The following is a 26,388-nucleotide window of genomic DNA, read 5'->3' as shown; positions in this document are numbered from 1 at the left end:
TCATGGAAGAATTTCTTATCCATGCCATGCTGACATTTCAAACAGTGAACTTTGGGGAAGGATTTGAGCATGGGAAACAATTAAGAGAGGAGTCAATCATCTTATTGAAAAGAATGCTGCAAAAAGATGGAATGTTATTATAAAAGTATTTATGTTAATGACATTAACATTACAAAGGTAAAATGTTTAGCCCTTTTGTAAAACATTTTTAACATTGCACTTAAGAAGAAATATGTGCTTAACCAGACACTAACAAATTGCATTGACTACTGTGATGTTGTTGAATGGTCACAGAAAGGAGGTTCTTTAAGTCTGAATCATGCTATGTTCTCTTAAAGGAACCACAGTGTAGGGTAAGGAGCAAGGACTTTGAAGCAGGGCCAGTTTTGAGTTCAATTTACAGCTTTCCCACATAGTAGCCCTTGTGGTTTGGGTCAATTATTTCTGATTAGCAGGTTCCCGAGTTGTAAAATAGAGACAAAAATGTTTCATGAGTTTCATTAAAGGAAATAAATTCATGTTGTAACAGACATGGGTACAAAAGGAATTCATGTAATGTTGATTGAAGTGAGTAATAGTTGAATTCAATCTCAGGACACTCTCATGACTCAACTTCTGTGGTTCCCTAGACAGGTTTCACAGACTCCAACTCTGTAATTACTAAAGAACCTTATGAGGAGGTCATTCTAAATACCATTATACCATAAAGGGGTTTCTCTGGGATCCTCAACCTCAGAATCTAACATCTAAGCCAAAACATGCTGGTCATTGAAGGTAATTTCATAATGAGATGAATATGGCAATTGAATCCACTCCTAAGTCTTCAACACCAACCCATTCAAGAAGATTACATTTCGTTTTTTGAAGTTATACTTTCTGTTCTTTTATCCATTTTTATTATTAATACAGTGCAAGTAGGCCAAGGTTATTTTGATCTGGTTAGAGATGCTAGAGGGATTAAGATATTTTCTTTCCTGGAGCATACTCAGAAAGTATTGATAAATTTATACAAGAAAGAGTGCCTGTGTGTCTTGTAGGGCCTAGGACTATTTTGGAAAAACATAAGAAAGAAAGAAAGAAAGAAAGAAAGAAAGAAAGAAAGAAAGAAAGAAAGAAAGGAAGAAAGAAAGAAAGAAAGGAAGGAAGGAAGGAAGGAAGAAAGAAAGAAAATATTTACCTCAAAAATATTCTCCCCGTTGTTATTATGTACAACCAAACTTCCTTCCACTGTTTCCTAGTCAACTATTCAAGTACTATGTGTCACTGATAGCAGAATGGGGCCCAGAAGGACCAGTCAGGATGAGGGTAGGATAGGAGTAATGGGAGAAATGAATTGCAGGATCCTATTAGAATAAGCCTACAGTTGCCTTTGGCTTTTATAACCTTGTAGGAAATCTATCTTGACCTCATTGTGAACATTATAATTTGTGGCGATCGTGAATGTCCCCTAAACCATTTCTGACTCTTGATAAATACACAAAAAAGACCCATGAGGACAGTATTATGAACCTTTCCAACAAATCCTGACATCATAGGTGTTGGAATGTGGCTGATGTTCTTAAAGTTAAATTGTGTCAGTGTATGATCAGGTACATTTCAGCCTGATGGCTAGCCACCTTTGTCGGGGTCACAGTGAAAAACAAATCCCCTGCTACTCAAGTCTTGCTTCTTCACTTGACCATCAAAAAATCCCCAATAAATTGTACCCTGTGTAGTCTTTGATCTATACATGCCTTGTTGTATGCTCAGGGCATCTTGTGACTGGTTTTCATATACCAATGTCAGTTATCCCTCACCCAGTTCTTGAAGGCATGAAAACTGCCATGTAATTGTCTATCTCATCAACACCTACATTGGCTCTTAAGATATGTCTCAGACCATGACCTGTGTTTAAAAAACAACAACAAAAAGTTGTTCACTTAATCCCACAGACTCTGCGCCAGACCTCCCAGGGTTCGTGTGAGACTTGAGTATTTGGCTTGATTTGTTTTTAAGGGTGTTTAATTCACAAATCAGTTTCCAGTTTTGTGTGGAAGTAAAACCTATCAAAGAACAACACAAACTGTGTGCTGTTAGATCAACTGCCCTTGGCAAGTTTTTTCCATTCCACCCTTTCAAGATTGTCAGAGTTCTGCATGGATATACCAATCATTAGGATACTTTTTTTTGTTTACAGACGTATTTGTTTATATATTTTATGTATAGGGTACTTTGTATGTAGTTCTGAAAATAAGATAAAGTTATCTGATCCCATTATAAATGGTTGTTAGGCACATTATGAGTGCTGGGGAACAAACCCAGATTCTCTGAAATAGCAAGAGTTTTTAACCCCTGAACATCTTTTCCAGCCCCAAGGCACTCTACATATACTAAACAGCCTTCTTCCATTTTCTAATTTCATCTGGCTTTTTTGACCAAGAACTTATACAGATTAAGAGCTATCTTTCAAATTGACTGGAAATTGGTCCTACTAATATTAATAATATTGATATTAATAATAACCATCTTTGCCCTGGTCACATTGAAGAACACATTTCCTGTTGTTCAAGTCTTACTTCACTTGACCATCAGAAAATCTTAATATTCTTCGATTTTAACATATTTATAAAATTCATGGATTTTAAAATATTTGAAAGTTTTAATGCACATAGTTGTTATCTGTATGGATGCACATATCTTCCCTTACTTGGCAAATGTGCTATGTGTTCCAGTTGGCTCAGTTTGAAACAAACTCCATCTGTCTTTAAGATAAGACATTCCAGAATCATCTCATTGCTTTAACAGGACCAAGATTTCGCTATTATTGTAAAAAGCTCTATGGTCTCAAGAAACAAGCTGGAGTAGCCATTCTAGTATCAAATAAAATCTATTTTCAACCAAAAGTCATCAAAAAAGATAAGGAAGGACACTTCATATTCATCAAAGAAAAAAATCCAGCAAGATGAATTCTCAATCCTGAATATCTATGCTCCAAATGCACCTACATTCATAAAAGAAACCTTACTAAAGCTCACAGCATACATTGCACCTCACACAATAATAGTCAGAGACTTCAACCTTCCATTCTCATCAATGGACAGATCATGGAAACAGAAACTAAATGGAGACACAGTGAAACTAACAGAAGTTATGAACCAAATGGATTTAACAGATATCTATAGAACATTTGAGCCTAAAAGAAAAGAATATACCTTCTTCTCAGCACCTCATGGTAACTTTCTTAATGCCTTTCACTGGGCTGTATCCTTAGCCTGCCCTGCTCCCAGTTCCATTTGTAATTGTTTCGGTCTGTATTGCTTGGTCGCCTTGAAATCACTGTGCAAACTAGGTTGACCTTGATCTTTCAGCCAACTTCGTGCCTGAGTGTATTTTGTGCTGGTGTTACAGGCATGAACCACCACCAGAAGCAGAAATGTTTCTTTCGTTGGGTGACGTAGTTGTTTTCTGATTATTACAATAAAACTCCCTTAGACAATAACCACTGTAAAGAAGTTATTACAAATGAGAGCACCACCATCAAGAAAAGAGTCCGAGTTAACATTCGTTGTCCTATAGCATCTTCACATTGAAAGAATTCAACCATTCTTCCCTTTTAGTGTGCAAAAAAGAACACATGATGTTTGACATGTTAATCATCCACACAAAATAGGATGGATAAATATTTTAAGCTGTTGAAAAATCCCAACATTAGCTATTAAATACCTACGGCACACCGTTGTTTGCTTGCAGGACATTTTAAATACAGGAAATAGAGATTGTGCCAATGTTGTTTTGCTATAATTGTTGGCAGAGGCCTGAGAGCATCTGAGAACTTGCAGGGATATACTGGAAACAAAGCAGAACTCCATTTCTATTCAATAGAAATGAAAAGAGACCAAAAGGACATATCTTTCCCGAGCCAGGAAGTATTTTTAACTTGTCAGCCTTCCCTTTGTAACAAGTATAATCAAGCTCTTAAGACGTTTAGAACTGGGGCTTTAAATGATGAGCTGCACAAAGCCTCCAGCTCTAGCTGCAAGTTTGTCATTGTTTTCATTGGCTTGTTCATATTTTAAAATGATCTCTGTTAGCCTAAAAGCATAAAATGAGTGAATTCTCTGTTTCAAGAAACTTTAAGCATGAAGGAACCAATGCTGCAGAAAATAATATGCATAAATCACGCAAAGCATCTTTAATATCTTTGTCCCCCAAGTCTTCCTAATGCAAAAAGCACTCTGGGAACTGCTTCTCCCAGTTGGCCCACATCATAGCCATATCATTGGATGCCATGGCTAAAGGAGGGCCGAGTGGTGCTTTTGATAAAGGTTGACATGCTTCCTTTTTATGGTACATGAATGTTCAAGGAACTACTTGTGAATACAGCACTATTCCTTACACTGTCATTTGCTTACAGTTCAATCTATTAATCATATTAATGCATCAAACATTTACAATTCCTTTAAATATAATTCAGATAATTCAGAGTGCATTCTTCTATGTCACTTAGTCTCAAAATGTGGTTACCATAGCAAAACATAAGCAACCCTTGGGTGCTTGTTAGAAAAGAGACCTTCTGAATGAAACATTCAGCTGCTGATGCTTTGGAAGCCCTCCTAGTGACTCTACTATGCATTCAGAATTTGCATTTCTTTAACAATTTGAATGTAAAGGCTGACTGTATAGCTCAGAGGTAGTGCACTTGTAGCATGCATGAGGCCCTGGGTTCTATACCCAGGACTACAGAAAGCAAAAAGACCCATATTGCTTATTCAGTCAAATGTGTAAGAAGTGAAGAAGGCCCAACTCAAACATTTCCATATTGATTGCAAACTTAATCAGATGCTTTCAATATGTAGTCACAAAAGAAAATGTACACATATCATATTGATTGCAGACTCAATTGATATTTTGATGATAAAACAGGTATAATGTTCTTTTTTAAATTTTATTTTTCTTGGATATTTTATGTATTTACATTTCAAATTTTATTTCCTTTCCCTCCTCTCCCATAACCCATCCCCCCTCCCTCTGCTTCTATGAGTGTGCTCCTACTCCCACCCACCCACTTCCAACTCAACACCCTGGCATTACCCTACATTGGGGAAACAAGCTTTCACAGGACCAAGGGCTTTTCCTCCTATTGATGCTGAACTATGCCATCCTCTGCTACATATGTGGCTGGAGTCCTGGGTCCCTCCATATGTACTTATTGGTTGGTGGTTAAGTCCCTGGGAGCTCTGGTGGGGACTGGTTGGTTGATACTATTGTTCTTCCCATAGTGCTGCAAAACCCTTGAGTTCCTTCAGTCTTTTCTCTAACTCCTCCATTGGAGCCTCCTTGATCAGTCCAATGGTTAACTACAAGCACCCTCATCTGTATCAGTGGGGCTCTAGCATAGCCTCTCAGGGGACAGCCATATCTGGCTTCTGGCAACAAGCACTTCTTGGCACGAGTGCAAACTCACTCACACAATAGTGACTGAGTTTGGTGGCTGCATATGGGATAGATTCCCAGGTTGAGCAGTTTCTGGTTGACCTTTTCTTCAGTCCTTGCTCTACTCTTTGCCCCTGTATTTCCTCCCATGAGTATTTTGTTCTCCTTTCTAAGAAGCAATAAAGCATCCACGTTTTGATTTTCCTTCTTCTATGACCTCTGAATTTATTCTTAGGTATTTCAAGCTTTTGGGCTAATATCCACTTATCTTTGAGTACATATTATGTGTATTCTTTTGTGACTGGGTTACCTCATTCAGGATGATTTTTCTTTTTTGGGGGGGGGGGTTCTTTTTTTCGGAGCTGGGGACCGAACCCAGGGCCTTGCGCTTCCTAGGTAAGCGCTCTACCACTGAGCTAAATCCCCAGCCCCAGGAAGATTTTTCTAGTTCCATCCATTTGCCTAAAAATTCCATGTAGTCATTGATTTTAATTGCTGAGTAGTACTCCATTGTGTAAATGTACTGCATTTTCTGTATCCATTATTCTGTGGAACGACATCTCCGTTCTTTCCAGCTTCTGGCTATTATGAATAAGGCTGCTATGAAAATAGTGGATCATATGTCCTTGTTATATGTTGGAGAGTCTTTTGGGTGTATGCCCAGGAGTCGTATGGCTGGGTTCTCAGTTAGTACTATGTCCAATTTTATGAGGAAACTCCAGACTGATATCCAGAGTGGTTGTACCAGCTTGCAATCTCACCAACAATCACGGAGTGTTCCTCTTTCTCCATATCCTCACCAGCATCTGCTGTTACCTGAGTTTATGATCTTTGCCATTCTGACTGGTGTGAGGTGGAATCTCAGGGTTGTTTTGATTTGCATTTCCCTGATGACTAAGGATATTGAACATTTCTTTAGGTATTTCTCAGCCATTCGCTATTCCTCAGCTGAGAATTCTTTGTTTAGCTCCATACCCCATTTTTAATATGATTATTTAATTCCCTGGAGTCAAACTTCTTGAGTTCTTTGTATAAATTAGATATTGGCCCTCTATTGGATGTGGGACTGGTAAAGATCTTTTCCCAACCTGCTGTTTGCCATTTTGTTCCAGTAACAGTGTCCTTTGTCTTACAGAAGCTTTGCAATTTTATGAGGTCCCATTTGTCGATTCTTGATCTTAGAGCATAAGCCATTGGTGTTCTTTTCAGGAAAATTTCCCCTGTTCTTTTGTGTTCAAGGCTCTTCACTTTCTTTTCTATTAGTTTCCATGTATCTGGTTATATGCGGAGGTCTGCCATCCACTTGGACTTGAGCTTTGTACAAGGAAGTAAGTGTGGGTCAATTTGCACTCTTCTACATGATGACCTCCAGTTGAACAGCACTATTTGTTGAAAATGCTGTCTTTTTCCATTGGACAGTTTTCACTCCTTTGTCAAAGATCAAGTGACCATAGGCATGTGGGTTCATTTTCGGGTCTTCAACTCTATTCCACTGATCTGCCGGTCTGTCTCTGTACGAATACCATGCAATTTTTATCATGATTGCTCTGTAATACAGCTTGAGGTCAGGGATGGTGATTCCCACAGAAGTTCTTTATTGTTGAGTATAGTTGTAGCTATCCTGGGCTTTTTTGCTTTTAAAATAAATTTACAAATTGCTCTTACTAATTCTATGAAGAATCAAGTTGGAATTTTATTGGGGATTGCATTGAATCTGTAGATTGCTTTCAGCAAGATTGCCATTTTTACTATATTAATCCTGCAAATCAACGAGCATGGGAGATCTTTCCATCTTCTGAAATCTTCTTCAATTTCTTTCTTCGGAGACTTGAAATTCTTGTCATACAGATCTTTCACTTGCTTGGTTAGAGTCACACCAAGACATTTTATATTATTTGTGGCTATTTCAAAGGGTGTCATTTCCCTAATTTCGTTATCAGCCTGTTTATCTTTTGAATAGAGGAAGACTACTGGTTTGTTTGAGTTAGTTTTATACACAGCCACTTTTCTGAAGTTGTTCATCAGGTTTAGGAGTTCTCTGGTGGAATTTTTGGGGTCACTTAAATATACGATTATATCATCTGCAAATGTTGATATTTTGACTTCTTCCTTTCCAATTTGTATCCCTTTGACCTCCTTTCACTGTCTGGTTGCTCTGGCTAGGATTTCCAGTACTATATTGAGTAAGTAGGGAGAGAGTGGGCAGCCTTGTCTAGTCCCTGATTTTAGTGGGATTGCTTCAAGTTTCTCTCCATTTAGTTTGATGTTGGCTACTGGTTTGCTGTATATGGCTTTTACTATGTTTAGGTATGGGCCTTGAATTTCTGATCTTTTCAGGACTTTTATCATGAAGGGGTGTTGAATTTGGTCAAATGCTTTCTCCTCATCTAATGAAATGATTATGTGGTTTTTTCCCTTGAGTTTATTTATATAGTGAATTACATTGGTGGATTTCCTTATATTGAAACATTCTTGCATTCCTGGGATGAAGCCAACTTGAAAATGGTGAATTATCATTTTGATGTGTTCTTGGATTTGGTTTTTGAGGATTTTATTGAGTATTTTTGCATAGATATTCATGAGGGCAACTGGTCTGAGGTTCTTTTTCTTTGTAGGGTTTGTGTGGTCTTTGTGTAGGTATAAGCATAATTGTGGCTTCAAATAATGAATTGGGTAGTGTTCCTTTTGTTTCTATTTTGTAGAAAAGTTTGAATAATATTGGTGTGAGGTCTTCTTTGAAGGTCTGATAGAATTCTACACTAAACCCATCTGGTCCTGGGCATTTTTTTGGTTGGGAGACTTTTAATGGCTGTTTCTATTTCTTTAGGTATCCAGTGTCTGTTTAGAAAATTTTCCACTTCCTGGAGATTTTCCAGTTTTGTTGAGTATAGGCTTTGGTAGCAGGATCTGAGAATTGTTTGAATTTCCTCAGTCTCTGTCATTATGGCTCCCTTTTCATTTCTGATTTTGTTAATTTGGATACTGTCTTTCTGCGCTCTGGTTTGATTTTCCTCAAAGAACCAGCTCCTGGGTTTTTTATTCTTTGTATAGTCCTTTTTGTTTCTACTTGTTTGATTTCAGCCCCGAGTTTGCTTATTTCCTGCCTTCTACTCCTCTTGGGTGAATTTATTTCTTTTTGTTCTAGAGCTTTTAGGTGTGCTGTCAAGCTGCTGACATATGCTCTGTCCTGTTTCTTTCTGCAGGCACTCGGAGCTATGAGTTTTCCTCTTAGCACAGCTTTCATTGTATCCCATAAGTTTGGGTATGCTGTGCCTTCATTTTCATTAAATTCTAAGTTTTAATTTCTTTATTTCTAACTTGGCCAAGTTGTCATTGAGTATAGAGTGTTGTTCAGCTTCCATGTTTATGTAGGCTTTCTGTTGTTTTTGTTGTCATTGAAGACCAGCCTTAGTCCATGGTGATCTAATAGGATGCGTGGGATTATTTCAATCACCTTGGATTTAATGAGGCCTGTTTTGTGATCAATTATATGGTCAGATTTTGAGAATGTACCATAAGGTGCTGAGAAGAAGGTATACTCTTTCATTTTATAATGAAATGTTCTATAGATATCTGTTAAATCTATTTGGTTAATAAGTTCTGTAATTTTCACCATGTCTCTCTTTACTTTCTGTTTTCACGATCTGTCCATCAATGAGAGTGGGGGGTTGAAGTCTCCTACTATTATTTTGTATGGTGCAATGTATGCTTTGGGCTTAATAAAGTTTCTTTTATGAATGTTTGTGCCCTTGCATTTGGAGCACAGATGTTCAGAATTGAGAGTTCATCTTGGTAGATGTTTCCTTTGAAAATATGACGTGTCCTTTCTTATCATTTGTGATAACTTTTGGTTGAAAGTCAATTTTATTTGATATTAGAATGGCTACTCCAATTTGTTTCTTTGGACCATTTGCTTGGGAAAAAATTTCCCAGCCTTTTACACTTAGGTAGTATCTGTTTTTGTCACTGAGGTGCATTTTCTGTATCCAGCAAAATGCTGGGTCCTGTTTACATATCCAGTCTGTCAGCCTATGTCTTTTTATTGGGGAATTGAGTCTATTGATATTAGGAACCAATGATTGTTGTTTATTGTCATTTTTATTGTTAGAGGTGGACTTATGTTTAAGTGGGTATTTCTTTCAGGTTCATTGCTTTTTCGAGGGTGTAGTTTCCTTCCTTGTGTTGGAGTTTTCCATCTATTATCCTTAGTAGGCCTGGATTTGTGGAAAGATATTGTGTAAATTTGATTTTGTCATGGAATATCATGGTTTCTCCATCTGTGGTAATTGAGAATTTTGCTGGATATAGTAGCCTGGTTGGCATTTGTGTTCTCTTGGAGTCTGTATTACATCTGCCCAGGATCTTCTATATTTCATAGTCTCTGGTGAGAAATCTGGTGTAATTTTGATAGGTCTACCTTTCTATGCTACTTGACCCTTTTCCTTTACTGATTTTAATATTCTCTCTTTGTTTCTTTACTTGGTGTTTTGACAATTATGCGATGGGAGGAATTTCTCTTCTGGTCCAATCTGTTTGTAGTTCTATAGGCTTCTTGTATGTTCCTGGGCATCTCTTGTTTTAGGTTAGGGAAGTTTTCTTCTATAATTTTGTTGAAGATATTTTCTGGTCCTTTAAACTGGAATTGTCGTTCTCTTCTATACCTATTATCTGTAGGTTTGATCTTCTCATTGTGTCCTGGATTTCCTGGATGTTTTGGGTTAGGAGCTTCCTGCTTTTTGCATTTTTTGACTACTTTGACCATGTTTTCTATGGTATCTTCTGCCCCTGAGATTCTCTCTTCTATCTCTTATATTCCGTTGGTGATGCTTGTGTCTATGTCTCCTGATCTCTTCCCTAGGTTTTCTATCCCCAAGGTTTTCTCCATTTGTACTTTCTTTATTGTTTCTATTTCCATTTTTATATCCTGGATTGTTTTGTTCAATTCCTTCACCTATTTGGTTGTGTTTTCCTGAAATTCTTGAAGGGATTTTTGTATTTCCTCTTTAAGGGCTTCTACTTGTTAACCTGTGTTGTCATGTATTTCTTTAAATTAGTTATTTATGTTCTTAAAGTCCTCTAACATCATCCTGAGATGTAATTTTAAATCCAAATCTTGCTTTTCTGGTATATTGTGATATCCAGTATTTGCTTTGGTGTGGGAACTGGGCTCTGATGTTGCTAAGTATTCTTGATTTCTGTTGCTTAGGTTCCTGCTCTTGCCTCTTGGCATCTGGTTATCTCGGATGTTAGTTGGTCTTGCCATCTCAGACTGGAGCTTGTCCCTCCTGTGGGCCTGTGAGCCAGTGATCTTAGGAGCGAAAGGGCTCTTGGGAGACCAGTGCTCTCGGTGCCGGTTTTGGGTCCGAGAGCTGTGGCCAGGCCATAATGCTCTGACTACTTTCATTGATATTATTTTATTCTTATACCTCATCTTTTATTTGTTCCCAGTCCTGGAATTAAAACATCACTGGGCTGTGGATGCTTTTACATACTTTCAATTTTTTGTAATTCGACCAGGATGGAAAGAAAAAAGAATAATCTTAGGAAGGCAGGAATAAAATTTCAATGGTTACTCAAAAGATGCTCCAACATACAACAAAGACACATACTCCACTATGTTCATAGCAGCCTTATTTATAATAGCCAGAAGCTGGAAAGAACCCAGATGCCCTTCAACAGAGGAATGGATTCAAAAAGTGTGTTACGTCTACACAATGGAGTACTACTCAGCTATCAAAAACAATGACTTCATGAAATTCATAGTCAAATGGAATGAACTAGAAAATATCATCCTGACTGAGGTAACCCAAAAAATCACACTTGGTATGCACTCATTGATAAGTGGATATTAGCCCAAAAGCTGGAACTACCCAAGGTGCAATCCACAGACCACAGGAAGCTCAAGAAGAAGGATGACCAAAATGCGGATGCTCCCACTCCTTCTTAAAAGGGGGAAAATATCCATAGGAGGGAATATGGAAGCAAAGTTTAGAGCAGTGACTAAAGGAATGGTCATTAAGAGCCTGCCCCACATGTGGACCACATATATACAGCCACCAAAACTAGATAAGATTGATGAAGTTAGAAAATGCATGCTGAAAGGGACCAGATATAGATCTCTCCTGAGAGAGACATCCAGAGCATGTCCAATACAGAGGTCAATGCTAACAGCAAACCACTGAACTGAGAAGAGGAAGTCCTTGGGGGAAATTAGAGGAAGTATTGAAAGAGTTGAAGGAGCTTGCAACCCCATAAGAACAACAATGCCAACCAACCAGAGCTTCCAGGAACTAAACCACTATCGAAAGACTATACGTGGATTGACCCAGGGTTCCAACTGCTTATGTAGCAGAGAATAGCCTTGTTGGGGCACCAGTGGAAGGGGGAAGCCCTTGGTCCTGCCAAGGTTGCACCCCAGGGCAGGGGAATATGGGGGGACAGTATGGGGGATGGATGAAATACTCGTATGGGAGAGGGGGAGAGGATGGGGATTTATGGACAGGAAATCAGGAAAGGAACAACATTTGAAATGTAAGTAAAGAAATATATCTAATTAAAAACAAGATATAGAGAACTAAGACTCTTACATTTAAAAAAAATTAAATTGTTGTTAAGCACTTGATTCTGATTGGTTAGTGAGAACTGGTAGTTAAGGTCAAGGCAAGCTGAATTCCAGCTGTTGTAACTTACCAAAATAGTTTTCAGTTTTGTTGTTTCTTTAACATGCTATCCCAAATGTCATGGCTTATGCAATTAAAAAGTGAACTTTCTGTGTTGGGTGTCTGAAATTTAGAAGAGGTGCCTCCTTCTGATGATTCTGGGGAAGATTTGGATCCTTCATCTTGCCAGATGGCAGAGGTAGCCCACATCTTTCAGCTCACCCCCAAACCTCTCACCACTGCATCATTTCCCATTTCTCGTCTCTTTCTTTCTTTTATAGGGGGATACAGATTACATGGAATCCAACTCAGGGAAATCATTCTCTCTCAAATCATTGCTTTGAGATTATCCACGCATTCAATTTGTGAAAATTCGGGGATTAGAACATGGGCATCTTTGTGAACCATTATTCTGTTTACTACAGGAACCTCATTGTTATCTTTCATGCCCATTCTTGGCTTTTAAGAAACTTTTTAAGATGAGGTGTTACTTTGGTTCCATTCGTTTTCCTTTAATTTATGACTGTACATGACCCATTACCACAGCTTTGTAATAAAAGACACTTGTCCTCTCTCAATGTGTTAAAGGATGGACCTTGTTTCTTGGCATTGAGTTAATATTAGTTAAGTCATGAAAAGACTTCCCTTTCAGAGAAACAAGAAAATGAATTTGGAACTTTAGACTGACAGTTTAAGTCTTTATTTTGGAATAACAGTTCAATCGCATTGGAAATCACATGACAACTGGTGCTAGTTAAATGCTGGAGTCCCCGCTGCTTCCCCTTTCTAGAAACCACAAATGCTGAGAGAGCCTATATTTGAAACAGTTTCTACTGTCTCAAGAGCCAGTTGGCTGATAAATCTGTATTAAGCAGATTGAAAATAATATACATGTATAAATATGTATATATGTATACATGCTTAACATTCAAAAATACATTTAATGAAAATACCCATAAAGTATCTATTTGAATCTATTTGAAAATATACACACATATGTGTGTGAGTGTGTGTGTGTGTGTGTGTGTGTGTGAGTTTGTGTGTGTGTGTGTATGCATGGGCATATGTATGTATGTGTTCCCACTTGTTTAAATAAATTTAAATGTAGAGGTACCTCATTTTTTAATATTTCTCTTTTATTCTTTTTATATTAATTCATTTCTTACAAGTATCAAGGCTTTTTACAACAAATAGAACTTGTTTCATGAAAAATAAATTTTACCACTCTAAATAATTATAAGCTTGAAAATGGAAGCTTCTTTAAGATGACTCCCTCCTCAGTAGCAGTGCCCTTGCCATTTAAAGGCCTCTCTTTCTTCCTGGCAATAATGTAATGTTGCAGACTCATTCTGGTTTTATCCTGCCAAGGACGCTGAATTGAATATCCTCTAATAGTTCCCTTTCCATATATATTGCAATAGAATATTGTTAAAGACCAAATTCTTCGTCCTAAGGATTCTTGCAGGAATCTCGGGGATTGAAAACAATAGCTTCTGTACTGTCATTCTTGGTAATTGACTGAGATGAAAGGAAAATACATAACGTGTGTATAAAATCTTAATCCACCCAGTAAATAACACACCAAGTTGTTATTCCATTCTCTCTCTCTCTCTCTCTCTCTCTCTCTCTCTTTCTCCTCTCGTCCCCAGAGGAGCTTTATTGGAATGTGAGGATTCTCAGGGATTTGAATAGCTGTAGCAGATCAGTAGTGAGAAGTGCTCATTCCTAAAGGATGCTATACCATCTTGTCATTACAAACTTCTATTCTGACTATGCGATCTGCGTGATCATAAAAGAGATTATCCCAAATGATAGTTTCCTTTATAACCTGCATAAGGAGAATGCAGATTCATTTCTACTTTGTGTACACGTGTGTGGTGTGTGGGTGAGAAGGTGTCTTACTAAGAAACCAAGGCTGGCCTTGAACGATAGTGATCCTCCCACCTCAACCTTCAGAATACTGTAAATACAGGTATGCACTACCATGCCTGACTTTTTCATTTGGTGCTGGTGGTTGAACTACAGTCCTATTCATGTTAGCTAAGGACTTACCTTATACCCGCAGTCCTGTCTGCTGGCTTTTTACCTTTCCATTCCTTTATGGTGACGTCAAACTTGCAGAGCATATGTTAACAGACATTTCATGAGTTCATTCATAGCTCTCCAAAATGGCCCGGCAGCTGGAGTACTGCATATGTTGATTTTGCTTTCTGAAGGCTGGTGTGTAGTTACACTACAAACCACTTCCAAACTCTTTGTGCTAGTACGCTCTAGAGAATTTTCTAGAGTATAATCCTCCCATGATACATTACACGGTACCTGTCTGCTTCAAATCTAGGACCATGTCCAGGGTTATCTTCCTCTTACCTTCAAGTACATGAGACTCCAAATCTTTTATGCTTTCTCCCTGTGCCTGGGTCCTCTTCCAGTTCAGACTGGACATCCATGTGTGATAAATGCTTAGTTCAGCAGAAATATTCAGAGGCAGGGCTTCTGGGAAGGGATTGGGTCATTTGTGCTCTGGCTTCATCAATGGATTAACAGATTAATCCTAAGTTCCTGGGATATTGGGAGGTGCTGAAAGTATAAAAGGTGAGACCAAGGCAAAGCCACTGGGTTAGGAGGCGTCTGGATACACTGTAAGAAGTTTAAAGTATGCCATATAAAGTGAACCATACTTCTGCACCTCTTATGAGATTGTACGTATCACCAAATTGATTCTCCCTAAATATGGATTTACTAGTTGATTATGGTTTAGACCTTACTAAGTTGTCCAGTTTCATTGAGTAACTTTTCTACAGTAGAGATAGAAACTTGCATGCTTCTACGACGAAGATTCTTGGAAGTCCTAGCAGATATGAAATTCTTTAAACTGTTATTGATGCCTTAGAGGAGTGTTCTTAATCTTTGGAAGGTTATCTGGAACACTCTGGAATTCAGAAGTCATCCTCTATATTTGAGATCCAGGCTTCTGTGTAGTAACAGAAGACTCAACAAAGTTCCATTGTCCCCAGGTCATCAGATAAATGGGGTAGCTCATTGTTCTAATGTAGGAGGCTTTACTGGGGAATATCAGTGGCTGTATCATTCTATGGCTCAGAGGATTTGAGATCTTTTTTTTTCTTTTAAGTAACCCAGAAAGAAGTATTCCTTGGCATCCATTATAGACTACTATCTCAGAAGCAGAGTATTCTTGAATTTTTTCCTACATTGCTAAGATTCTAGGAAAAGAATCTGGAATTTTTTTTAAACACAGTAGCTTTCACTCCCTCTTTAGTAAGAACTTCAATATGCAAGTTTGCCACTTGGAGATCCAGTCACAATAGAGATCATGTCATGGCAGTAAATCTGGGTAGAATTTGAGATACTGAGCACCTGCTTAGATTCCAGGTTCTGGCAATATTGATCTAAAAAGCAATGTGCTATTTTTGGGTTTTCAGCCTTAGCTGGATATTAGCATCTCTTTGGAAATTAAAAAACAAAACAAAACAAAGCAAAACAAACAAACAAACAAATCTGCCAATCCTTAAGTACTACTCCTTAGAGATTCGGGTTTTCTTCATATATACTATATGGAGTAAACATCAAAGATTTTGAAAATATTCCAAATGATTTTCCTGTGGAGCAGGGTTTGAAAACCCTTGTTTTTGGTGTTGCTTGAGACACCACCAAAAGATCACTGATACAGTGTATTTTTTTAAAAAAATATTTTGTTAATTCTTAAAGAATTTAATATACTATGTTTTGATCATATTCTCCCCATTATTCCATGTAATCCTCCCCAATCCACCCTCCCTCTCCACTTTTGACTTCCTTTTTGTTTTAAATAACCCACGGAATCAATTTTATACTGCCCATATACCCCTCAGTATAAGGCTATCCACTATCCTGGTTTTACTACCAGGAGCCACACTCCTAACACAAACAAACCCTTTATCCCCCAGAAGCCATCAACGGTCCATAGTTCCTCAGTTAGTGGTAAGGGCTGATAACCCACTTCCTACTCCTTGCTAGAATGTTGACTGCCTTGATTATGGGTGTGTCTTGTACAGGCTACTGTGAGTTCCTGCCTGATATGGTCCTGGCATGTCCAGAAGACACTGTTTCACTGTGAGTCTTGAACTTTTGACTCTTGTAATCTTTCCAACCTTTTTTCTGCAATGTTCTCTGAGCCTTGGGAGAAGTGATATCACTTAACCTACAAAGTGGCCTTTTTATTCACCTATCTCATGCTACAAAACACAATGTACTTAAAACACTTTATAGCTACAAATTATCCGGATTCCTCTACTGCTGCCATCAGTTACAAAATAAAAAAGAACTAAAACAATAAAGTAAGTTTCAGGCATCCCAGTTTCCAAATTTTAAGCATCACTCTCCATACCATTTTTGTGTTAAAATTTTCTCTGCTTTACTAGAAAAGAGTAAGTAAGTTACTACTCAGAGATATTGTGTAGATATCCAGATATTTTGGGGAACTTTGCCAATTCAAAAAATCTGGAAATATAAGAATCTACAAACATTTGAAAGAATCAGAATATCTAGGAAATTTTTAATATATGAATATTTTTTTCAATCCTTGATTCTGCAAGTGGTGAGTCTTTGGGGGAGAATTTTATAAGCACCGGAGTTCATTTTGAGCTGTTAGTACAGGTCCACTGTGAATCAGACATCAAGATAGAATTAGTCATGTAAGACATTTATTAAGGGAAACGCCCACGGAAAACAAAAGAGGTAGAAAACATGAATCAAGGGTTGAGATAAAGCCTTCATATCAGCATGCAGGACTGGCCCATGCACGTGAGAAAGTAAAGAAGATATGGGTAGGACAGACCTAGGTGGCATTGTTGCTTAAAAAACAAAAGCTTGCAGAAGCTGTGGGGTGCTCCAGAGGAAAGACTTAATGGTCCAGCTCCATTCTCCTCTGCTGAGCCTAGTTACTGGGTGGGAACAGTGTGAGGAGAAGGTGCCCTTGGCCTTGAAGCTACAGATGTAGATGGTGACATTCAGAGCCTGTCAGTGGATGGTTTTTTGTGCAGAAGGTTCTCTCCTGTAGGGTTTGTATGTGTGCTTCCATAGTTGCTACATGGATGCTTTATATACTATGAAAACAAATAAAAAAATTTCCCCCTGTTGGGTAATATAAAGAAAAATTATCCACATACCAAGTCATGAATGCTTTTTTTTTAATGTCTTGCTGTTTGTTCTTGTCCCTTTAAACCTAGGTAAATGGAAAAAAGTTTCGTGTATCAGTCATACTTTATCATCATGTCTGCCAGATTCACAATTGATTTCTTAGCTCCACAAAAATGTAACATGGTCACTGAATAAGATATGGGTGGAGGAACAATGTCTGTCCTCTATAATGACTATATATTTAGTGTTAGCTTTTCAAACTGTCGCACTCCTAGGTGTATTGCAATACACACATTTTCATATATTTGTACTTACTCATATCTTTAAGGAGCTTGTATTAAAGAAGGAGTTGTTGAGAACAATTGTAAGAATGTCTCTTCTTGGTTTGCCCCAGTGTGTTATCTAGCATGACAGATGCAGTGTTAGCTCGAGTGTATAAACAATCAGATCTGGACATCCTGGCTAAGGAAGCAACCATCCCAATTGTCAACGGACTGTCAGACCTGTATCATCCTATCCAGATCCTGGCTGATTACCTTACACTCCAGGTTGGTGTATTTCTTTGCTTTACAACAACAAATCATTCCTAACTCTCAAGTGGAACCATTTATTTACATGATGTTTAGCAGTTATTATGAGTAACTTTGATCTTAAAAAGTATGCACATGTGTGAATACTAGAGATCTAGAAAACAGAACATTGCTCTAAAGAGACTGTATGACCTTTTCTTCTAAATCCTACCTCCAAACCCCCTTTAGCCCCTCTCATATCTTCTGTTCTTTCAATCGTTTTGCTTTCTGTTGCTCAATTTAGCAATGGATGATTAAGGAATGAAATTGCGTGTGGAATGAATACGACTTATGCGACTGTGCGGTTAACATTGTTAACCTTTTGAGATCTAGAATCACCTAAATGACAAGCCTCTGAATACATCTTTGAGTCACTGCCTACAAGAGGTGGGAAGAGTGACGTTAATTGTGGGTAGCGTGACCTGGGGTTCTAATGTGAAGGGAAAGGAGGAAGTGAGCTAAGTGCTAGGACTCCCCTTTCTCTCCGCTTCCTGACTGGGTGCAATGTGACCAGCTATCTCAAAGTCTAGCGGCCCAGACTCCCCTACAATGATGAACCATATCCTTGAACCTGTGAGCTCCACATAGCCCGTTCATTCCTACCTTAAGGTGCCTTTGTCAGGTATTTCATCCCAGCACCATGGAAAGAAACTTATACAGTCATCCTACAGACACTACACTCCGTAACTTGGAGATGAGGAGTAGAGGAGTTTACTTTAAATGCACAAGATGCTCTGTTACCGTTTAATAATAGAAAAGGGCACTTCCTGCCATTTTATAAATTCATTAGAAATAGAATAAAGAACATGTAGACTTTATAGTATTAAGGATCTAAGTCAGCTATTATACCCAAATCAGACACTTGAATGACTTTTAAGACCTACATTATTCATTTGGATTGACACATCCAAACTACATGATCTTGTCACTCAGAATCTTAACAATCAGGGTTTCCATGTCTCTGGATGATTTTGAAGAGAAAAGGCAAACTGGATATAGGTTGACCTTCCTTTGAATTTGATGCTTGTAATGAGCTGTGAGCATTTAAATGAGAAGTCAAACACAAAGAAATGCTGTTTGGAGGTGAGGACAAGATCCACACAGAGAAGAAGAAACAATGTCAGACAGAAAGTTTCTGGTTTTGAGGGAAATCTTATGTAGACACTAGATGACTTCATGTTTCCCTCTGGAACTTTATCATTACTAAGTCATGAACTCACTAAGGGGACATGAGCTGTTCTGTTTATCATAGGGTCTCCTGCTGGCCCTTGTGCAACACTTGACCAAGGCAACACCAAGATATGATTTCAGTGACTGAAGAACAGGTTATGAAGATCACAAGGTTTAAGTGAGGTGAACCTGCCTTCACATACTAGCCTCGCCACCTACTAGTTCCGTGATCTCCAAATGACTCATTCTTTCTCCTTCTTTGATATTTATGAGGATTTAACTTTAAATGTATTAACCCTGCAGACATTTTTCTGTTTTTTTAAAAGGATGATTTATTTTACGTATATGAGTACACTGTAGCTATTTTCGGACACACTAGAAAAGCGTCTCAGATCCCGTGACAGATGGTTGTGAGCCACCATGTGGTTGTTGGGATTTGAACTCAGGACCTCTGGAAGAGCAGTCAGTGCTCCTAACCGCTGAGCCAGCTCTCCAGCCTCCCTTCCCCCTTCTATAAATTTTTGTTCCGTTTTTTCTTGTCTCTTTTTTTGATTTTTTTAAATTTTCATTTCAAAACAAATAAAAACAGGATGCTAGGGCAGCTCAGTGAATAAAGTCACTTGACATCGGTTCTGGGAAACCACAAGATGGAAGGGTGGAAGGGTGGAAGGGTGGAAGGGTGGAAGGGTGGAAGGGTGGAAGGGTGGAAGGGTGGAAGGGTGGAAGGGTGGAAGGGTGGAAGGATGGTGCCTGGAAGTTGTCCTATGACTTCCACATATATGTCGTAGCATGTTCTTGCCATCCCTCCATAAAATGAATACTTTTTAAACTTAAAAAATAAAAACAAATTCTTACCCATACGTAATACTGCTTTATCAAATTTTTTCTTTTGTGGTGCTGGGGATGGAACCCTGGGCCTCATGCATAATTGAGAGATTCTTTCCTAGTGAGCCCCACGTTTAGAGCAGTTTTGTCCATTTCTAAAGCAATGAATCAAGTAATTTAGATTCATTATTGTTTTAAAATGAAATAATTGAGTTGGAACATACTATGTCCATTCCTTTACTCCCACCCTACAAAGAAGTTGTTACCATGATATTTGTATTTGTAATCTGAGGAGTGCCTTTATACTTTACACATAACTGTATCCATAAACAGAGTAATAGTGGACATGTTTTTTGACCATTGATGGTGGCTATGCTATACTGTATTTTTTGCATGATAATACTTCTTTAGAATAACAAATGTGAGTTACATAGAAGTAATGGCTTTCTGCCCCTTTTCTTTGTTTCATCTTCAGTACAAGGCTGCTATCTGGACATTGACATTGCTAATTCTTTAAATTCATGACGATGTAAGCCTCACAACCACGTCTTGGCTTAAAATATTAGAACCTTTTAGCTCTACAGTTCTGTGATTGTATGTTCAGGTTACTGAATATAATTCCAAATATAGTCTCTTCCTTCCGATAAGGCATTTATTTCGAGGGAAAAGTTTTTCTTTATCTTAACTCTAGTAACTGTTCCACGAAAGTGGGTTTTCCTCCCCATATCCAATGCCGTTACCTCTTGTTTTGTAGGAACACTATGGCTCTCTCAAAGGTCTCACCCTCAGCTGGATAGGAGATGGGAACAATATCCTGCACTCCATCATGATGAGTGCTGCAAAATTCGGGATGCACCTTCAAGCAGCTACTCCAAAGGTAGGAATGCTGTCTGGCCTGAAAAAGCTTCTCTGGTGGTCAGAAGCTATTACCCAGTGGAAACAAGGCTTCTGATCAGAGCGAGCATAGTTGAAGTCAGGTAATTTAAGCTATATTACCAACTCTTCTGTTAAATAACTAGCTTCTTAAGAGCCCAATTTTACATATCTATCATGGAAACTAGTCTTGGTTGATGCCTTTTATTCTGTGATTCTGTGATAAAAGCACATCTGAATTATGCTTTTGGGTATTCTGATACTGGTCATTATGATGACTGGCATCTTTGTGCGTTATCACTACACAGGCAGAAGAGTACAGTGAAAACCAGACCATGTAAAATATTCAGGGCATGGGAATGGTGTTGTAGTCTCTCCAGTGCAGCAATGTGATTTAGAAAGAAAGAAAGAAAGAAAGAAAGAAAGAAAGAAAGAAAGAAAGAAAGAAAGAAAGAAAGAAAGAAAGAAAGAAAGATGTCTATCCTATGTCAAGGATCCAGTTTTAGATTTCAAACCCCATCACCAGGGTCTCTTCAAAGTTTTAAATCTAGTCTACCGCTACATGTTTTTCTATCCTGATTATACATTTCCATAGAATGTATGGGAAGCACACTCTGTTATTTAAGGAAATGGTAATAGCTGTTGCCTCTATATAAAACTAGAAAGTTCAAGGATAGAGGTAGAAGAGAGTTTTCTTCTTCTCCTCCTCCTCCTCCTTCTTCAAGGGATGTCCTTTTATATGGTCTAAATTTCTTAACACATAGATGTTTGATCTGTATAATAACATACATGCATAAATAAATTCACTAAAATAAAAACATGTGCACCCCCCCTGGAAGTCATCTTGCATTATGATATCCTTATTCTGTGCAGAATGAACAGGACTTCGGAAAGGTAGGAATTAGCCCTATAAGGAACAAGCCAACCCTAAAAGCCCTACTAAGAATGTTTTAAACAGCCCAGATCTACTATTCCCTTCTCTCCATTATGTTTCTTGTTTAGCTTCTGATGTGCTTTCAAGAGTCTTGTAAAAAGGAAAGTTCCCTGAGTAGAAACGATTTCGGAAACTGAGTGTTGATTTGCAGTCAGAGAATTGGCCTTCATATGAGGACACACCTGGTCACCACAATCACGTGTCCTGTCAGTGTATTTGAAGGATCAAATATAGATAGATAAATATAGAGGGACTTGAAATTTTTTCTTCACGCTTCTGCTTCTTGAATTTGAGATGTTTCTTTACCAACTACTAGGAACATAGCAGTAACGATCACCCAGTCTTGAGTATCTCATGCACATTTTACCCTCCATCTCTGTGCAGTGTCTTCAGTTGAGTTTCCTACTCACATATCCATGCCTGAGAGATTTACAGGAAAGCAGTAGGAAGAAAACAGGGAAAGGGAAAATCAAGGAAGGATCCTTTAGATAGGGACCAAACATCTTGGTTTCCCTAGACCTGGGGTATTTCCAGAGAAGAGAAACATTCAGTGCTAATTTTTCAAGATTATTTGGAAAACCAGGATGATTTGGTCACCCTAGTGCCATGACATGTTCAATCTAACAGAAAGAACTTCACTTGGTATAACAACTGAGCTCAGGGTGTTAGGCGTGCTTCAGAATTGTCCCATCCTAGAGTCAGGAGAGCAGCATTTCATCCTTCTGAACAGTTACTGAACAGGCAAAGTGGAGTGGCAAGTCTCTGGCACTTACAATGAGAGGAGCAGTCTGGTAGCCAGAAAGTGGCCTTCTGAAAAAGAAAAAAAAAAAAAAAAACAGCTGTAAGTTCTGTGTTGATCACAACCTTGTGTGGCCTGTTGTATTCCAAATAAGTAAATAAAATCAGTTTCTCTCATGTTTCAGCTGAGTTGGTTTGAGTCAATGCATCCTTCTCTCTTAGTTTCCTAGGTCGGAACAAATTAGGACCAACTGGGTGGTTCAGAAAGCAAAGTGACATGTTGCCTGAGCTCTAGGTGCTGGCACAGCCTAGCCATGTTCCATTTGTTAATTGGCTTCTTCCTTAATTACTCCAAGCGTTTCTTCTACCCCCTTCATTCTGTGTCCATAGATCTCTATGTGCAAAAGCCCCTGGTCTTCAAAATGATAGCCGATTAAATTTAGGTCACTACCGCTCACCGTGGCCGCAGCTGAAGTGCTTATATATGCAAAGACCCTATTTCCGATTAAAGTTACATCCTGAGGGGTTCCCATTGGGCTGTGTGTGTGTGTGTGTGTGTGTGTGTGTGTGTGTGTGTGTGTGTGTGTGTGTGTTGCCGTGGCATCAAAGCCAGGGCCTCATATATTCTACCTAAGTACTTTACCACTGAGTTATGCCCTACCTCTAGGGCGTGACTTTCCCAAGGACATTATTTGTCCCGATGCACCTGCCATGCTGAAGAACAAATGGCAAGTACTTGCAATAATAGCATGCTCTGGAGGCTCATCTATTGCAACAAATTTTCTTGACTCAGAAAGATGGCCCTTCCAACAAATTCTCCTTTCATTTAGCATGCACTGGGTAAAAAAGCTCGACTGTGCCGTGTTTGAGCACACTCTCACTAGAACTCCAAGTCTGCAGAAAGGGTCTGTATGAAAACAAAATGTGAGTGTGTTTGCTTTCATAGAGAAAATGTGCATTGAAAATAATTATTCCCCGCTATAAGGAGATTCTGGAATGGCTCCATTCTGTTGAAAAAATACACTGTTTAAATGCTGTATTACTTGTCAAAAATGTTTTATTAACATTAAAAGAAAATTTCCAATATTACAGAGTAATTTCAGTAATGTTCATATATGGAAACTCATTTAAATGATAAAGTGTAGCAAAGTCCACTCAAATCTTGGTGAGAGCAAGGTTTTTGTTTTTGTTTTTTAAAAAAATACTGCTGCAAAGTCTGATAGTGCAGAAGTTGGTCCATCAATTTGTAGGTCTTCTTTTGTTAGTAGAACTATTTGCCTTAAAGATAAAGCTGGATTTATTATAAATTTAAGAAACACTGAAGTTTCCAAAATCATATGTAATCCATTTCCTCATGCCTCAACCAAGAATAACTTACACGTTCCCAAGAATATTATTCTGACCATGATTTGCAACAGTGTTCCATAAGCCATGGATGGTGATGATTTTAACATTGTTCTAAGTGAATATCTAGACTGGTTTATTAATCACCTTCTTCATCTGGCTTTAAGATTTATGTAAAGGCCAATGGGCTATTTAGTATTGAAAACAGAGATGTGAGTGAAGAAGTTCTCTATGCCTTGTAAATCACAGTTCAGGGTGGGCAAGGTTGGCTGATTTTCTAATTTCCAAGCCTCTCTCTTGGGTCTCTAAGTACCTATTGATTCTTTCTCTAAGAGTGATTATGCTTAGAGAGCCCAATACCTCCTCCCTGAAGGCAAGACTACACTGCCAGAGCAGTAGGTGCCTGGTGTAATAGCCCTGGCTCTTTATGTATGTTTACCTTTATGTGTGTTCAAAGCATTGATTTCCAAATTCACAAACCTTTATTAATTACGCCCCCTCCAAACTCCATAAACCACACTCCGAAAGCTCATGGCATCTTGAACATAACAAACCTTGCTTTAAAATGGCTGCAGCTATCATAATCAATATCTTGGCAGTTTCTTTCTTCCAGAATTTGGTGAGGAGAAAAGGATTATGGTAGACAAGTATGTGTAAAGAAGCCAGATTTCAGGTGAACAGACCAGGCATAAGCTGAGCTTCTCAGAAAGCAGAATCTGAGAGACTAGTGTGTAGAATGTATAACATGCCCATGACAGTATAACCCTGAACTCAGTGGCTGTGGAAAAGGGCAAGGTAAGGAATCAGGAGTGGTCAGAGGGAGAAGTTGAGCATGATGTGAGCTTAACCCACAGTCTTAGATGACCTATTGAGCATTTTGTATGTGGAATGCTCATTTGGATCTTCTGGTCTTGGGCGAAGGGGTCTGGTTTCCTATTAATCACTGACCTTCTGTAAACGAGCGAGGCAGTGTCTGAAGGGGTCAGACAGATAAAAGCCACCTTCTGGCAGCACCGTTGCAACTTAAAGAAGTAAGTTTTCTTTACTATCATGATTACTCATAGTGGTGGAGTGTAAAAGGGATATCCCAACACTCAATAGAAATCCATATATAAAATGCACAGAATTGATTCATAATAGGTGCTATGAATTAAAAACATGAGAAAGATGGAGGAGGGTGAGTATAACTGTGGGGTTTGAACTGACACGAATTCCCTATGAGCTCATGAGCTGCCATGTTCTGATGAAGACACCTTCAAGGATGAAAGGCTGGCATTGTAGGAAAGGACACTAGTGTAAAGGGCCGAGGGGATGGTTGGCTCTCCCGGGGCAGTATATCGAGAAGAATTGCAGGACATGGAAGCAAGGGAGGTAGGCAGAGAGGCTTGAGGCTCTGCATCAGCTTTGCCATAAGATGCTGGTACTGAACAATTTACGCAGACAGGAGGGTGGGGAGAGACTGTTCATGGCCGTGTGCCACTAACTCTAGCTACTTTAGCTGCCTGCAGATTGTCCACTAGAGCTGGGACTAGGGTGAGTAAACAAGACTCCCAGGATGCCATATCACTGAATCCTAAGAATGTGCACCTCTTACAGTCACCTGCTTACCTCTCCAAACTACTCCAAATATATGAATACATGATATTTAAAGCAAGTCCCACTCTTTGGGAAAAGAGTAAGGCAGGAGCCCATTAGTCTTTAGTTGGAGTGGCTACGGTGGGCTTTTCTGTGGAGTAGTCATTAAAGCTGAGATTTCAAAACTTGTCCGTGGAAAGAGTGAGGAGAAGCATGTTAGACAAAAAAAAGAGAGTCCTTTGTACAAAGGCATAGATAAAAATGCGTTAGGCTATGTAATTATGTATATAGTTTTCTCATGCCATTAAAAGATCAAGGAGAGGTTTGTTCTGAGGTAGGATATGCCATGCTCTGACCGTCTTTATGACTGAGGAAGACAGAGATAGTCCAAAGGACACCATGAAAGCTTCAATGTGCTCTACCTAATGCGAATAAGCTACATCTTTTAAAAGAGAAGAGAGCGCCAATTCTTAGGCTTTATTTTGTTTTGTTTTAAGACATACTAGATATGTTGTTAAATATAAGAGCTATTAAATAGTGTCATGGATAATTAAACTAACTAATCAGCTAATGTTTTTTCTTGCAGGGTTATGAGCCAGATCCTAATATAGTCAAGCTAGCAGAGCAGTATGCCAAGGAGGTAGGTTTTAATTTGTAAATTTCTAATTGTTTTTCTTGGTCCCAAGAAGTTTTTGTTTTTTAACCAGCAGACTTCTCTGTCCTAGAATGGTACCAGGTTGTCAATGACAAATGATCCACTGGAAGCAGCACGTGGAGGCAATGTATTAATTACAGATACTTGGATAAGCATGGGACAAGAGGATGAGAAGAAAAAGCGTCTTCAAGCTTTCCAAGGTTACCAGGTTACAATGAAGGTACAAATTGAAGCTTCTCTGAAGGTTCATTCATTACATTCATAAAAACTTAAACCATCTCATCGCTCATTCACTTCAGGGACCTTTCATACCCTGTTAAGGACTCACTGCAACCCAACAAGATCTCTTTCCTCCCAAAGACTAGCAATATTCTATAGAAAAAAAACATTTATGGTAGACAAATCTGAAACCTGACCTGTAGAGGAGCAAGCTTTTCCCTCTCTAACAACAACAGAGGTTCCAAAATGCTTTATTCTGCATAAGTTCAAAGAAATTGG

The 26,388-nt window shown here is 38.6% G+C and overlaps 1 protein-coding gene across 1 annotated transcript in view; it reads left to right on the top strand.

The window, feature by feature from the left end:
- Otc (ornithine transcarbamylase) overlaps positions 1 to 26,388 on the top strand; it is a 76,665-nt gene that overhangs the window by 40,599 nt on the left and 9,678 nt on the right. Inside the window, exons 5-8 of the mRNA NM_013078.2 lie at positions 17,602 to 17,755; positions 20,526 to 20,648; positions 25,822 to 25,875; positions 25,961 to 26,110. Of these exons, the coding sequence (NP_037210.1) occupies positions 17,602 to 17,755; positions 20,526 to 20,648; positions 25,822 to 25,875; positions 25,961 to 26,110 (481 nt within the window). The remainder of the gene's footprint in view (positions 1 to 17,601; positions 17,756 to 20,525; positions 20,649 to 25,821; positions 25,876 to 25,960; positions 26,111 to 26,388) is intronic.

This window comes from Rattus norvegicus, chromosome X (assembly GCF_021556685.1).
Source record: "Rattus norvegicus strain SHRSP/BbbUtx chromosome X, alternate assembly SHRSP_T2T, whole genome shotgun sequence".
NCBI lineage: Eukaryota > Metazoa > Chordata > Mammalia > Rodentia > Muridae > Rattus > Rattus norvegicus.
This window is presented reverse-complemented; position numbering and strand designations above follow the sequence as displayed.